At 40.5% G+C, this 16,694-nt stretch overlaps 2 protein-coding genes across 2 annotated transcripts; one reads left to right on the top strand and one right to left on the bottom strand.

Annotated features, from left to right (window-relative positions):
- Positions 1-1,066: 1,066 nt before the first annotated feature.
- slc5a3b (solute carrier family 5 member 3b) lies at positions 1,067-9,311 on the bottom strand. Its single transcript, XM_077001635.1, has 2 exons — positions 9,019-9,311; positions 1,067-6,388 (listed from the first exon to the last, which is right to left on the bottom strand). Exon 2 carries the CDS (start codon positions 6,115-6,117, stop codon positions 3,982-3,984), a length of 2,136 nt encoding a protein of 711 aa, XP_076857750.1. The 5' UTR covers positions 6,118-6,388; positions 9,019-9,311; the 3' UTR covers positions 1,067-3,981.
- An 882-nt stretch (positions 9,312-10,193) lies between these two features.
- On the top strand, positions 10,194-14,604 carry atp5po (ATP synthase peripheral stalk subunit OSCP). The gene is made up of 7 exons (XM_077001636.1): positions 10,194-10,284; positions 10,876-10,926; positions 12,950-13,060; positions 13,210-13,339; positions 13,579-13,691; positions 13,813-13,899; positions 14,363-14,604. Exons 1-7 carry the CDS (start codon positions 10,258-10,260, stop codon positions 14,471-14,473), a joined length of 630 nt encoding a protein of 209 aa, XP_076857751.1. The 5' UTR covers positions 10,194-10,257; the 3' UTR covers positions 14,474-14,604.
- The last annotated feature ends 2,090 nt before the right edge of the window (positions 14,605-16,694 follow it).

Raw genomic sequence — 16,694 nt, 5'->3', positions numbered from 1 at the left:
ACCCCAGTGTCCAGCAGCCATTCCCTAATGATGCGACCTCAATGAGCTGGGGCATTGTCGTCCATGAAGATGAAATTAGGCCTGTGTTGTTCATGGAGAGGCACAATGACTGGATTAATGATGTTTTTCCAAATAGTATGGGCTTGTCAAAGTGTAGGGCAGTTCTGTATTGACTAGACATACCTACCCACACTCATGGGCGTGGTAGTAGTGGGGTGAAAAGTGGACCTGACTACCCAGGGCCCAAGTAGGGAAAGGGGCCCATTCTTTTGCTCATGTGCCTCTTTTACTGGCCTTTATAGGGGCCCACTGACATTGAGAGTGTACAGGGCCCAGAACTTGCTGCTATGCCCCTGCCCACACTGTACCACCACCACCAAAGGCTCGTCTGGTGACAACAGTGGCTGATGCAATAGCACTCTCCTTGACATCTCCAATTTTGTTGGCAGCTATCATTGCTGCTCATCTGTGAACACCACTGAGGCCCACTGGTCCCTCGTCTAGAGTAAATGCTCCCAGACCATGCAAGACGATGACACCTGCCCCTGTGGCGTGGTCGGGTGCCCTTGTAAGTCATCTAGCACGCAGACTGCTCTGATGTAAATGGTTTTAAATGGTCTGACATGACACTTTGGTGCTTCTCACCAACCCTAAAATGTGCCTGGAGTTGTGTGTCATTCATCATCTAGTTGTGCGGAGTACTGTTCACAATGAAGCTGTGGGATATGGCCAAAGGACGTCGACTTTTATGCCTTTCTGTAAGCTCAGTGGCCACTTCCAGCCGAAACTTCCTGTTTGAAGCCTCACAATGCGATGGGGAACAGGTTGAGAAAAGCACCTGTAGTTAAGACTGTGGTGAGAAATATTTATCTGAACCCTTGCCATCTTATTATTACTGTAATACATGTGTGGTGTATCAGAAAAACAATGCAAATGGTTTGATGTTCTTTATTGCTCCATTTGTATGTTTTAATGACACCTTTCCAAAGTTTTGATGTGTCTGTGGCTATATGTGAAAAGGCAGTAAAAATAAATACAGAGACAAATGAGGAGGGCCCACAGATAATTGTCCATGTCAAAGTTTCCTTTATTTTCTTAATATTGCAGATGTTTACATCTACTTGTTGATGGTTGGACAAACAAGGATCACTGTACATCTGCGGCTTTGATGCCTCCAGATGTCAGCAACACAGTGAAGATGCACAAGAAAGCAAAACACGTACCGGTCAATATGGCATACAGCGGCATTAGAGCCTCGTTCAATGATTCAGCAACTCCACTGAGTGAAATCTTTTCTTATTTACTGGGAATATAGATATTGGTAAATGCATTGTTGAAAACTCTGAAATCTAAGTTCAAAAGAACAACACATTTTAAAGAAAGACACATTTGGCTTTATAAATATTTACTAAAGTGACTCCAAATAAAATTTGTTACAGCGCTTTTCCAGTCATCCAAAAAACAACCAAAGAGAAAAAAAATCAAAACCAAACATATGAAATAAATGGGAATAAAAGCAGACGCTCACGCCCAGATGGAAAGTCCCAGAGGGTCCCAGTGAATTGAGACATCAGTAGAACCAATGAGAGGGTGACACAGCAAATAACTGCTTCACTCATTATTAACTCTCATTTAACTTATTCATGACATAGAAAGCCTGACTGGACCCCAACACATGTAAGTTGGTCCTAATAGACCACACTCTTCATACAGGAAGTACGTATGAATAAAATGAATGTCAATTTGAATAAGGAATGTTTCCCACAAGCATTATTACACAGAGATCGCTTTTAAAAGAAAGCAGTGAGTATTAAATTGAATTCTCTTTGTGTTAAGATGATTCCAGTAGTTCAAAGCTTTGGGAAGAGGGCTCTCTCCTCAGAGTCGTTCCTTCTGCATGTTCCCAGTCAGAACCCCCATCACCCCCCTTACGCTGTATTTTGTTTTAAATTACTACATAAACTGAAAATATATTCTATGGGGATTTAAGGATTCAAATTCAACCTCTCTCAAACACCCCAAGTAACAATTTAAGGAGGAAGATTAAATTTGCTGCCACTTGACTCATTCGGTCACTTGTTTGTGCAAAAAAACACTACACAGAAAGAAGCTGTTCATGTGACGTTCATGGACGGACGCATGTTATCACAGCATATACTTTGCTAGTTCTGCTAATGCCCAGATAGATCTGGACAAAGTGGTACAGTAGTAAATTCCTGTCCAAGAACTGCGGTCCACCAAACCAAGCATGTTTTTAATGAACATGTAACAGCTCCATTTAGACTAACCCATTCACTTTAGAACAAAAAAACACAATCAAAACATTTAAATCTTTTGTTTTGCATTTTCCATCACTGTTAAAAAACAAAACAAAACAAGTTTGCACATTTTTGTCATTCAATCACATACGTCTTTCTGGTGAACCACAAGCTAGGAATACACTTACTCCAACTTGCACTTAAATCATAGGGTCCCTTCGGGACCTTCTGGACTAAACTTTGAGGACTAAGAGCAGCCCTTTTAGATGCCAATTAACAGTAGATGAACAGAAAGCATGAAAGCAAGCACCCTTTGTAAAAACAGACCAGAGTTCCATTCAGTACTAGCAAAAAAATTGCAGCTTGATATTTTAATGTTCAAAACAGCTACGTTCCAATTGGACCTGGGAGGTGTTTACTCAGCAGACAACAGTACAAATCTCCTGCATATACTGTACTGCTAATATTATTGAACCACACAACCAGGAGGGCAACATGTCTGCAAAGTGTTCAGCAATGGTATACACAGATATTGTGTACTGCGACCACAAAACAGCTATCTTTGGTTACCCTCCCTTCATGCCTTCATTTGTCTGCAGCCAACAACCAACATCCACAAAAAAAAACAAACACAGTGCTTTCTGAAACAGTACGACAGACAATGTCTGTTCCTGCAACCACAAATTAAAAGTCTTCCTATAGAAGAACTAAATAGTATTTTGCATAGCAATCAAAATTTGATATCCCAACCCAGTTTGGGATACCATCATATGCATTCACATATTACTCAAATTCCACTGCTTCTGGCCAGTAGTTTTCCTGAGGGAGACAACTACTCCACTTCCTTAGGAAAATAGGCTGCACTGTTATGGTACGCATTTGTGTTGATTACAAGACTGTTGAGACATTGGTCACTTTCACCAATTTCACACATGATTTCATTAAATCCCCCAAATAACGAGGATGTGCTTTTAAAATTTATTCTCCCTACTTAAAGAGAAGGCAAATTGGTGGTTTCTACAGAACACCTTTATGCACAAAACATTGCTCTTAGAGGATGAGGATGTTTTGCACGTTGCAACAAAATCATAAGATGTCTATAGCTAAAATGACTGATCACTCATACTTAAAAACTTACTTTTAAGCTAATGCTAGCATGTAAGTAAAGACAAACTTCACATCATGTTATGGTACAAAGCTCTACAAACAATAATTAGAACCATATATAAAACTGACAAACTTACCCTTGCTGTCAAAATGTAGAAATACAGTAAGTCTTAAAGGAATAATAACTGTAAATGCATGTACAATAGACAGCCTACACCTCATTCGATACACACTGGCATAAAACAATTCCCAAATGAAATAAGTGCTGGACGTCAGCTAGGGTTTTAGTTAAGGGAGTGCTTACATTAAATAAGGCAGGATTCACAGATTTCTACAATACATACATTTGTAAAGAAATAAAATAAATGCCCCAATGTCTCAGTAGTGCGTTTGGTCACTTTGATGTCAGTAACTCCTTTTGGACCATATTTTAAAATTTGGTGATTTGATATTGAGACAAAGGGGAAAAGCTTATCTTCAACAAAAGGAAGTTCCCAGTCCCACTCATGGGGGTTAAAAAATAAAGAAATAAAATCAAAAACATTTAAACTGATCCCAAAAACATTTAAACTGATACTGTCTTGTGCACCGTCCGATGAGTTACAAGATCATCATGTTACAGTGAGAAGTAGACAAACATAAAGACTCCCACCACACAGACTACTATGAGGCCCATGTTTAGCAGAAGCTTGACTTTGGGGGATTCATAAAGCATCGCCCTCACAACTTGTTCATCCTCAATGACTTTGGGTGCAGAGGTGGCAGCCTGCTCCTTATACCCACAGATCCAATCAAACAGGCGAAGGCAGAGGCTCCTATCAAGCGCACCTTGCCCACTGTCCTCCTGCCCCATCAGCTCTGCGTGACCGTTGCTGTACACATCCACAGGAGTGGGTGCATTCGTGCTAGGGGTTGCAGGAACCTGGTCACATGGGGAAGGCATCAGAAGCTTTAAATCAGCCCCGTCATCAAGACATCGTGCTTTCTGGACATTCAGAGGCAGGTCTTTCTGTTGCGTGCCATTGCTTTTGCAGTAGGTCGGACTGGTCAGCTTGTAGGTGTCTTCCCGCGAAGTCACCGGTAGCTTTTCCATATTATGCAGCCCCCATACAGTTGTACGTGCAATCATCTCTTTCTTTGGGGGAGGAGTACAAAGACTGACCACCACAGCCACAAGTCCAGAGATCCAGAAGAGCCCTGCAGCTATGTACATATAGTGTACTTTCCTGAAGAAAGCAGGGCGGTCGTCTGGCTCAGTGCACTGAGGCTCACGATAGGCAAATCCGAGGAGAAGACGTGTAGCTCCCAGAACAAAACCCGTCATGCCACCCCAGAATGCACCAGTCTCATTGCAGCGTTTCCAGAAGACGCCAAGCAGGAACAGCGCGGCGATGGGTGGCGTCAGGTATCCCGCCATTTCCTGGATATACAAGTACATTTGGCCACCTTGCATCTCAATGATGACAGGAACCCAAGCGATGCTGATGGTCACCATGAAGATCACAAACAGTCGGCCCACCACCAGCAGCTCACGAGAGGAGGCACACTTCCGCACCATCTTGTAGATGTCCAGGGTGAAGATGGTGCTCGCGCTGTTGAAGATTGAGTCCAGGTCACTCATGAGGGCAGCGATCATTACGGCCATCATCAGCCCTCGCAAGCCCACCGGCATTACACTCATGACCAGTCGAGGGTAGGCAATGTTGGAACAGCCTGCTTGGCTCCCACACACCGCCATGCAGTGTTCTGGGCCAATACACGCAAGCTCATCTGCAAACATGATGCGGGAGATCATTCCTGGAATGACGATGACAAACATGGGAAGAACTTTGAGTAATCCTGCCATGAGGGTGGAACCCTTGGCATGGGCGATGTTCTTGGCAGCAAGCACCCTCTGTACTATGACCTGGTCAGCACACCAGTACCAGATGGATGCTGGCGTCTGGCCCAACAGAAATCCTGGCCAGGGAATGTCCTCGTCAAGGGGCCCTCGTAATAGCCTAAGAGAATCAGGCTTTGGGTGAATGCGACATGAATTGGTGTACGTGAAACTATAGTTGTGGTGGATGAGGATGGCTGTGACATTTGGAACAGCCTCCATGTATTTCTGTCTAACACCATCCAGCCCTCCCATCTTGACTAGGCTGATGACAGTGAGGGTCAAAGCCCCACAGATCATGAGCACTGCCTGAACTGTGTCGGTATAGATCACTGCAACCAGACCACCCGTTACCGTCAACAGTGCAGTCATGGTGATGAGCAAGATGATCGACAGGTACAGGTTCCAGCCTAAGGACTCCTGGATGAAGAGCGCTCCTGCATACAAGTCCACAGAGAGTTTGGTGAAGATGTAGAGCAAGAGGGAAAGGCAAGCAAAGTAAACCTTAAGCCGTTTGCCCCCATAACGTTTGCATAGGTACTCTGGCATGGTGAAAACACCAGAGTAGATGTAGACTGGGATGAATACCCAGCCCAGGAGCTGAAGGAGAAGGAGAGCATTAAACTCCCAGGCACCTACAGCAAAACCACTTGCTGCACCTGAGCCTGCCAGGCCAATGAAGTGCTCACTGCCAATGTTGCTGACAAACAGAGATGCTCCGATCACTACCCAGTTCATAGATCGTCCCGCCAAGAAGTAGCCACTAACAGTACCACGGTTGGCCTTCCACATGGCCAAAAAACCAATGGCAAGCACTAGAATGAAATAAAGTGCAACAACGGCAATGTCTGCCATCTCCATAGCTGCCCCCATGTTTAAAGAGCTTTAGGTAGAGCACAAAACACAACACCTAGGGGAAATTTTTATTTTAAATAACTTATCAAAAAAAGAAAAATCTTTTTATCTCTTGGTTTGCTGTCTTTCTGGAAGGAAACAGATGTATCCAATATCAGTCAGGAGATTTTCTATTTAGTTTGATGCACTTAAGTTTAGTTCATCCAACGGTGCCCTCATGACGCACAGCAGGTATTTTGGGGATGATTCCTCTGGTCTCTATTAGGCATATAGGATAGAGTTTACATTCCTGCAAGACAGCAAAAAGAGAGGGAAAGAGACAGACAGGGAGGGAGATGTGCAATCATTAGATTAAGTAATGAGTGGACAGCTGTAATGATGACAAAACAACAAATTCAGTGTTGTGATTTAATTATTGCATCCTTCACATTTCAAACCCCCCCCCATTACAAATCTGATACAGTATATAGCCCAGGGCTTCTGAAGGCCCAAGGTATGACACTTTGGTTTGCAGGCTCAGACAAATTTTGAAATTCATCCACAGAGCTTCATTTTTTAAATTATTTGATTTTTCCATGATTAACTAGTCATCAGCATCTACACTGACCTACTAGCCTAATTTATGATATTTCCTAGTAAGGTGTTTCACTATACATTTTTGATTGTCTATTTATATAATATACCTATCATTACAAACAAAGAATCAGCAAAGTACTAAATTATACAATCAATATATTATTATACATCAATATACAAATTGTTGATTTTCAGTTGATGCATGACCTGTTGCAACAAAAGGAATTGTCAAATATAAGTGATATATAGGGAAAAAAAGCACATTTTAATAAAAACAATAAGCAAATGTGAACAAAATTTTAAAAAAAGAGATTTTTCAATAATATTTTCATCCAAGACGCAATGAGATTGGTATGCAAAGACACGAAACGTCACTGAATGTTGTGGGATAAACACTGCCATCATTCAATATCATAATTTACATCCTCTTCTGCCTGAACTATCTACGCATGCAAATCAGATCCTTCATTTCCCTTCACTGCCGCACCATATTACGGATCAAGTGTCTGGAGATTCAGTGATCATCTTATTGCATAATGCTGCATACATGGTTAACTGGCATTTATGATATGTTTGAATTTAAGATTGTATGCACCTATGCACCCCCCACATCCACCCCTCTTCCAACTGCAAACTAATCAGTGATCTGTCTCAAGCAATTATAGTAATGGACGTCACAGAATTTACATTTTCTTTTAAGTACACAAATACATTTTTAGCATGAGAATATTCACCAACAACATGACAGCAGCAGCTTACAACTAGGGTAAATAAAGCCTGAGAAACCATTTTCAAGCTTGCATGCTAGTCATTCAAATTCAGAACCCATCTGCACTGCTGCCCTCTCTTGGTGCTTATGTCATATGGCATAACTCATTCCAGTGGGGAAGTCATTATCCATCATCATTTAATAATATATGGTAGATGGACAATTTTGATCTTTGAGCACACAACAAGTGTTCATCCCCCATTCATTACTGCAAACAAATAAGAATGTTGTACCCAGTACTAAGTATTTGTATTGTAAATGGTTTGTCATTTTGTCATTATATACAACAGCAGCAAATGTAAACAGCAGAGCACATACACTAACCACATGAGACTATGACTACACCGTCAGCCTATGGGTGTTTGATAACTACACAATGCATAATTATAATATGTCAGAAAACTGTTATAAGGTTGGGCAAGTAACCAACTACTGTAATTCAACGCCCTAATAAAGTTAGTTTGCTCTGTCCTCCTTGAATCCATTACTAGATACGTTGCCACCCATGCAGGAGATAAGGGTCTAGATTCTCCATACATTTTATTCAAATCGTACCATCTTCAATCAGACAGCCATTTGTACGTGCTCTTGTAACCCTTAGCAACATGCCTCGCTATCATGCCATCACGCACTGAGTGTTACTGGTAAACACTAGAAATTCAAGCTTTCATTAAATATCTTGGTGTGTAACCAGCTAGAGCCAAATGAAAACGGTTAATATTTTTGCGAAAAAATTCCATAACTGCCCTTTCAGATAAAATGCGTGTATTTTTAGAAAGTCCAGTGCTGTCAAAACTCTGAGGGGCGTGGTAGGTTTTAATCTCACTCCATCTATCGCTAAAGTATGGAAGCCCATTCCCGCCACCTAAAAAAACAGCACATATATATATATTTTTTCTCATTATTAAGTAAATTGCTATCTCATTATTTCGAGATACTAAGTAATTATTTTGATACCAAGTATCTATACTATAGTATAGTATAATGACTTAGTATCTCAAAATAATGACTTAGTATCTCAAAATAATGAGATAGCAATTTACATAATAATGAGAAAAAAATATATATGTGCTGTTTTTTAAATTATTATTTTAGGTGGCGAGAATGGGCTTCCATACTAACGTACCTCAGCCAGCAGAAACACACCAGAGTTGAGGGGGTCTACGGAAGTCTCTAGAATCTTCTAGAACTGTGGTCAGCGAGCTAGCCAGCTACGGTGCCTGGTGCTCGCAGTCGCCAGAGTTCCGATTCCGCCGATATTTCTACATTTTCTATCGTAAATGTCGTCCAACTTGAACATTACGCGAATAAATGACCATTTCTTACGTATAGGAGAAGAATGTAAAGGACATCAACGGCGCAATATACAAATAACTAACAGCAAGGACAATCGAGTATGCGCACTTTCATATAATTGCCATAATCAAAATATTTAGTTCTAGTGCATTAGCTAGCTAATGCTACCTACCAAGCGCGTTGACACTACTCGTATCTGTCCAATTTATTTGCCATGCAGTATGTCTATAGTTCACTGCCTGTTAACGTAGATGACAACCAGAAGGAATATAACTTACCACTTCAACTGCTACGACTTTTCAACCATAAAAAACGCTGCTATCTGAGGAAGCACTCTGAATGAATTAACGTTAACAACTCCGGAAGCGACATGTAACTGAAAACGTTTCTCGCTATTTCTATTGGAAGAGCCGACTTGTCCACGTCTTACAAAATGCCGTCGGGTTTTTTTAATATATGATAGTTCGCAAACTGCTACTTCTGTGCTTCCTAATGAATTGTTCCCTTGATCTCCTCCTGACTGTCTCTGTCATCTTCTTCCTCAGTTGGTGGAGGAATACTAACGTGAGACGTCTTAAAGCCACGCCAATACCTTTTAGTACACGCCCCCCCACGTGAGATAAGTGAAGGAGGGGCTGGCCTGTCAAGTTTATGTTTGTAGACTTGGAGGTTATACTTGGAATGGAAAAAAAACATCAAAGATCACGGGGACCAGAATAATTTATGATTTAATTTTAATTTTACAATCAGGGGAGAGGTTTGTTATACTTGCACAAGTGTATGGCTGGCTAGCTAACATTATTGAGTGTTAGCTATGCACAAAGGAAGCCTAGCAAACTAGGTTAGTTTTCCAAATAAAAGCTGTATTACATATATTTGTACAAGTTGCCCACATACAAACAGAACTTCGTGTGCTATCCTGCTTTGTACTATGACCAAGCAATAATGCTTAAGCCAACCTTTTCAAAGTATTTAAAATGTCTATATAGTCCTCAAATCAGACACTGTACTTCAAGAAGAAATCATGAACAAAATTTGTTCTTAATTTAACTTTAAATGTATCTTGCTAATTCCAACAGTATTTTTAGAGTTGTCACATTCCACTAACACATCCAAGATACTTAATTCTGTTCCCCCTAAATAGACATGGTGTAAAGTCTGTTTAAGACAAAGCCCAAATGCTTCTTTCTTTCTCTTGACAGGTAAGCTCTATATTCACCTGAAAATTATTCTTATCCTTATCCTTGTTAGACTATAGATTTAGCGGGGTTTTTTATTGCTGGGGAGACATTTCTGTTTAACAAACAACAGATGCAATAAAAACAGAAATCAACCTACTTCGGTTTGCACATTTCCTATTCTAGATTAACTGCCGGTCATCTAGCTCTTAGTAATTTTCCACGACAACAAACTGTGGCAACTACATTTCCCACAATGCATAATGACAGCGCTGACGTGTTTTATGCAAGCCTTTCACGCATGCGCAGTTTATTTGACCTACACAGTCGCAGGAGAAAATGGCAGCACTTGGACTGGGGCTGCAGGTATGACATTCCAAAAACCTTTATGTTTCTAAAAGAAGTCGGTATATTTTCAAACAATCCTGAAGTGATTTCTACAAAATAAACTGATTCTATCGTTTATAGTATACACAATTCTAGGAGGCGGTAGTATAAAGCTTTTTAACGGCCTGCTAGCCTTACCGGGCAGCGTACCGGGCAGCGTATCTAGTTAGATATGCTAGCGTTAGTTAGCAGGCTAGCAGCCTAACTGGCACATGTACTTTGTTACATGTATGTGTTATTTCATATCAGTGTATAGCTTATAGTTAACGAATTCCCTGTCTAGTTGTCTTGTCCTATTTAGTCAGACTTATCCAACGTATCTGCTGTCAGCCATATTTCAAGTTACCGTTGTATCAGCTTATCGAGCAGAGGTGCACACATAAATTGAAGGTTATATAAGTATCAGCTCACTTCAGTTATCTTTTTACCTTTCATGGTTGCAAGTGTATTTGACATTTATTTATCATTCGTTTTTCAAGCGACGTGTGGCTTAGACTCGTCTAAACCGCGCTTTCTGTTATTTGTGCATAACTGATATCCGCTATTTAATCCGCTCCCCCGTTTCTTCAGGTGCGTCAGTTCAGCACGTCGGTGGTCAGACCAGCCGCAAAGCTGATTAAGGTAATACGGAGAAAAATGTTGTTAATGCGGACCTGAACTGTTACAGGAGGTGGACAAATAAGAGTGACCATTTTCAAATGTGTGTTCATCCACTTGCACACGTTTGATTTCCTTTGCTATCATGTTGATAACCCAGTGTGGGGAAGAGGCTACTCAGGAGAGAGCATTTAACAAGACAAAGTGGCGTTTTAGCTCTGTTCACTGCTGACCAACTGTGATGGGTTTATTAATTCATTATATATATGTAAAGGACTTTTGCTGTTTGACTGTGAAGAAAATTCCGGTTTGACAAATGGAGGAAGAGTAGCAGAAACCTGTCAAACTGAGCAAGGGAGGAGACATGATTGCCAAACTAATAAAATACTCACTGTCTATAAAGCTGAAAAGCTAATTGCTCTATGGCTTTAGTAGATTCAGACTGCAGAAAAATTCATCTCGTTCTATTAGTCTACTGAGTTTTTAGAAGCTGAAAAATAGGCCAGCTTCAACTAACTGTCCATTATAATTTATTTTTTGTCTAGAAAGAATAATCATCTTATAAACATCTGGTTTAATTTCTTAATTTAAGCAGAGCTTGAATGAAAAGACTCATAGTACTGATACTCTTTGTCCGCTCTGTTAGTGCATTGTGTGTAGCATGTGAAACAACAATTTCCTGAGTAGTTTTAAGATTATTAATTTGATGTGCAACTACAGTTGTATTCAGTAATACGAAAAATGCATACAAACTATAGGGTAGTTTTAGAAAGTGTGGTAGGAAGTGTTGACTTATTCAGTGTGCGTCTACTATAGAGTCCTGCACCGGGTCGGGTACCCGCGGGTCCGGGCAAATAGATGCTGTAACGGGTGGGTTTTACACATACCGCAATTTTACGGGTGGGTGGGTTACCGCCTCCCGGTCGTGGTGGCGAAGCTCAGGGGGAGCTTACTTACACCGTAGCTCCGTTGGCCAGAGCGGGCTGAACTTTACTCTTCACCCGTTCTGGGGTAATACCCAAACTTCAGTTCTTTTCCAGCAGAAACATGAGCAGAGGCTGGTTAAAACGCAGTACCGGGCATTTTTTGTGGCTTGCTTGGTGGTTACAAAGCTAAATGGGCGGCCGTGCTAGAACAAGGGAAAATGACGAGAGAGAACTTGGCATTTAGGATTTGTGATCCAAGAGCGCAGAACGCAGCTCAAACCTGGGACTGTGGACGATATACTGTTCCTGCGCAGTAACCTAGGATAGATTTGTGAACCTATGCGATTTTATTTAGTTGTTATACTGGCATTTGTTCCCTCTCGTTTTGCATTGTGTTATGGCACCGGTTGGCTACATAAAATTTCTCGCGTTTTACCAGTTGCTACTTTTAGATAGATACTTTTAGAAGGGTAGAATATTAACGGGTCCGGGCGGGTATGGATTTAACTTTGAAATAGCCACGGGTTTGCGGATGGGTGGGTGCTGTACTCTGCGGATATGGGTGGGTACGGGTCTCAAAAAATGGACCCGTGCAGGACTCTGGTCTACTATAGCAATACAGCAGCATATGAGAACAGCTAGAGTGGTGCATACTGCTTGTAAAAGGTAGTTAAGATGTTTCTGAGCGTTATGTTTTATTGCATTTTGGTCCTCCCAGTCAAACACTCACTAATATGGCCTTGACGTGTTGAAACCTTGAAACCTAGAGGCAGACAGATACACAGTTGGATAGAAGGAATGTTTAAATAAGCCCTGGATGTCATTTTTGCTACTCAAGGACTGATACTTTGGTGCTTAGAATTTGATAAGGACAGAAATCAATGGTTGTAATCTTCATTTATTTGTGTCCAAGTATATCTTTATTAAGATGTACTTGAACACAATCTTCTGAAAAGCCATCATTTTAATATTTTCAGTTTGTACAGTACAAATTTTGTTGCCATTAAATTTGACTTGGACCAGTTGTTTAATGCATTGCAACTAAGTATTCAATAGCTAACCTCTTTAGTACCACATGTAGGATTTTGTTTCAGGAGGCTAAATTCTAATTCTGTACCCAGCCGCCCATTCAAGTCTATGGAATCGAGGGCCGCTATGCCACTGCTCTGTTTTCTGCTGCCAGCAAGCAGAAAAATCTGGATAAGGTGGAGCAAGAGCTTGGCCGTGTGTCAGTGAGTTGATCTCCACCATCATCTTGCACCACCCTCACTCTCTCTCGAATTTCTGTACCCCAATATGTAATTGATGTTTTGTTTTAATGTAATGAAAAGTTTATGTTTAATGAAACATCTTTCACACTGCTTGATTTCTCTGTCCCCAGACCATGATTAAGGACCCCAAGATGTCAAGCATTGTAATGAATCCCCACATCAAGCGCAGCATCAAAGTAAAGACATTCAACGATGCGCTAAGCAAGGCTAAGCTCTCACCCACCACCGTCAACTTCATTAGTAAGTACCTCAGCTTAGTGTCCCAAATCCTCTTCTCTGGATCTCTGAATAACACCAAAATGTTAAGATTGTTGTGGTCAACTGGAAAATTAGGTTTTTGTATGTAAATCACATCACAAATATATTAATTTTGACCGTACAAACACAAAATGTTAGAACAGTAAACATTGTGATGTGCATTATTTGTGACTAAACGTCCTTGCATTATTTGTAATTGTTCCTCCATATCTTCACCACAGATGTACTGGCCGAAAATGGCCGGCTGACCTTGACACCCGATGTCATCGCCGCCTTTGGCAAAATGATGAGCGCTCACCGGGGAGAGGTCACCTGTTCAGTCACCACTGCTCAGGTAAGATTTGTACTTCATCCAGTTTTGTTGGTAGCCTTCCATACATGTGTGTTGGGCATTCCTTTAGGAACTGCTTGGCTTCAGGGTCTTCTGTTTTCATTCCTCTGGGTGGTGAATGCAGCCCCTGGATGAGGCGAACCTTGCAGAGTTGAAGGTGGCCCTCAATGGGTTTTTGGCAAAGGGAGAGACTATAAAGCTGGAGACCAAGGTGAGTGTTGCAGTGATGGGGCGAACTCATGTTTAAGCTTGAGAAAGCATGGCTGATGCGTCAAGCCAAAATAGGTAAAGGTTAAAGAATATATTGATAGGAATTTTTAATGTATTGATCTTTATTTCAGAATCTACAAAAAAGCTGAATAGTGGTGATTTAATCTTTTCATCCAAATCTCATTCAGGATTTTTGCTGTGTGGTACAGCTGTAGGTCTACTTTAGACAGGAGTTTTAGTGTTAACAATTCTGTTGGGTTTTAAAGGGTTTTAAACTGCTAGCACACGACTAACTCCAGCAACCATGCAGCACAACAGAGATCTAGTCATCCACTAAAGCCTCCTCTCTTAATGCCTGGGGTGTCTAGCATGTCTGCCTGGACCTGTCCTGTTATGTAAATGTCTTTATTAAACTCGGCACTAGAAAATGATGCCGATGCTTTTCCTGCTTTTTCCCCTCACAGTCTGATCCCTCCATTCTTGGCGGCATGATCGTCAGTATTGGTGATAAGTATGTGGACATGTCCACCAAGACAAAGGTCCAGAAGCTCACCAAGCTCATCAGGGAGACATGAGTCCTGTGGACTGACCAGACCCACTTAAACAAGGATTAAAGGGGTGGTTGGACATGCCAACGACTCCACTTCCACATGATTTGAATTGTGCTGTCCTCTTGTGTTCATAATAAATAAAGTGTAAAATTTAATATTGTCAAGTTTCTCCCTCTCTGAAGCTGCACGCACTGATTTAAATTATTTATGATGAATGGGTTGTGAATATGAATGTGACAACTGAAAGCAAGATCCAGTGCTACATAAATTTATATGTTTGATTGCTTCAGTAAGTTGAAGTTGTAATTGGTTTGATAGCGGAGTAATAGAAAAGATGTATAGTGAAATATTGCGTTACATAGAACCTTACTGCCACCTACTGGACGGGAATGTAGGCAAAGTTAACTCGTCAAACCATTGGAACGAATTTATTTAAAATTTCCACATGAGGAAATTCATTATAAATTCTGAGGAAGTGGGGTTTGGCCCTATGTTAGGTTTTGTGCTTGTGTAATTAGATAAAATTCAATTTCTAAAAAATAGTCACTGTATGTTGCTTGCGTTGCAAACCCAAGAATCATGTTCATGCAATCTGTTTAGGATTATCTGAAATGTTTCCATTTATATTTATAAATAGTGTTGGTACTAGAGCTATTTTAGGGTCCTAAAAATATGAAGTTTTGTTCTCATTTCCCTAATTCTGTTGTCCTCAGTCTGGTGATGTGAAGAAATTCAGTGTGAAGGATTTACTCTGGTATTCTTACTACCACTTATCACACCTCCCCGTATTATAAACTGTTGAATTCAATTCACTGAAACATGTTTGCAGCATAGTAAATATAAGCTCATCCCTTCTGTTCTTTATCTGGCTTAAATGACAGTACTGCAAACCTTTTACAGGGGGCAGTCAGTGATCCACAGCCCCCTAGTAATCACTAGTGTGTGTGTGTGTGTGTGTGTGTGTGTGTGTTCTGACTGCACAGATGGGTTAAAAGAAAACGGGTAAAAGATGAATGTAAATAAGAACAAATCCTTATTGTGTTGTAAAAAAATCTATAATACACAAACAAACAAAAAATCTTTAGAGTATTACTTTTAAAAACCAAACCCTCTGCCTCACAAAATGTCTTCCTCTGCTGGTGACGAACAATAGAACTAATCCTTTCTGCATATTGATGTGTGCTACACTCGATGGAATAATATTAGTATAGTTAGAAATATAATAATGACTGAAAACTTTATCGGTTTTACTGCCTGTAACCAGACACTAACCAGTATGTGCATTAACTTGATTTTCTGAATAGGCTATTCAATCTTATTCTCTCCTGTTTTCTACCTTCAGACATATTTCTCACATGCCTACACTAGTTGTATTCTATAGATTTCCAATGTAGAATATAAGTACAAACACTTTCAAACCAGTGGGATAGAGGTCTGTGAAGGGAATCAGCTATTCATCAGAAGCTACTTCCCCTGGTTTTGGTAGGTTCACACAAGCAACTCTGTTGAACACAGGCTTCACTTTCCATAGTGGGTCAGATTTTCTTACTTCCTCTAAAACATCTAAATCATTGGTAACTTGGCCAGCTTGGTGTATTTCCTTCATCAACTGCCAGCTCGTGATTATATTTCTCACAGCCTCAATCTCTGACCTATCTTCTACATTATTGTGCAAGTTTAAACAAACAACTTCAAAATTGAACTTATTTTAAATAAACAACTTAAATATTAAAGTTAGAACAACCACGTTTAAACAGCTTGTGTCAATTATTTCTCCCATAAAACTATCTATTTTGAAGAGGAGAAAGTGGGAAGAAAGTGGTTGTCATGGCATCAGCACACATATGAAACACTTAAAATCTCAAGATGCACACTTACACGACACGACAGGTAGCAAAATGGCATAATTGTCTTTGAGACAAATGTTTCCCACAAAAAATGAGGAGCATTTTAGGAGCATATGGGAGGCAGAATATTGTGTTTTTTTTAATAGACCTGTGATTATCCCCGTTTTCTCAGGCACGAATAGAGCCTCTAAATATGACACGTAGGCCCTTTTACTCCTGTTGAATATCTTTGCTCAAGTTTATAGTTTTTTGTTTTTGTTTGTTTTGTTTTTTTCAGAGATGGACAGTTCAAATAAACATAATCCCGAGAAAGAAATGTTGCTCTTATGTAGGGAGCTGTTAATGTTCAGGGACTGAACTTATCAACACAGACAACCTCGCGCGCGTTGATGCGGACG

The sequence above is a fragment of the Brachyhypopomus gauderio genome, chromosome 4 (genome assembly GCF_052324685.1).
Source record: "Brachyhypopomus gauderio isolate BG-103 chromosome 4, BGAUD_0.2, whole genome shotgun sequence".
Lineage (NCBI taxonomy): Eukaryota > Metazoa > Chordata > Actinopteri > Gymnotiformes > Hypopomidae > Brachyhypopomus > Brachyhypopomus gauderio.
This window is presented reverse-complemented; position numbering and strand designations above follow the sequence as displayed.

Coding starts and splice junctions, on each gene's coding strand:
- atp5po (XM_077001636.1), top strand. CDS start 10,258: ATGGCAGCACTTGGACTGGGGCTGCAG. Junction 10,927..12,949: donor CAGCCGCAAAGCTGATTAAG/GTAATACGGAGA, acceptor TTCTGTACCCAG/CCGCCCATTCAAGTCTATGG. Junction 13,900..14,362: donor CTATAAAGCTGGAGACCAAG/GTGAGTGTTGCA, acceptor TTCCCCTCACAG/TCTGATCCCTCCATTCTTGG.
- slc5a3b (XM_077001635.1), bottom strand. CDS start 6,117: ATGGGGGCAGCTATGGAGATGGCAGACATTGCCGTTGTTGCACTTTAT.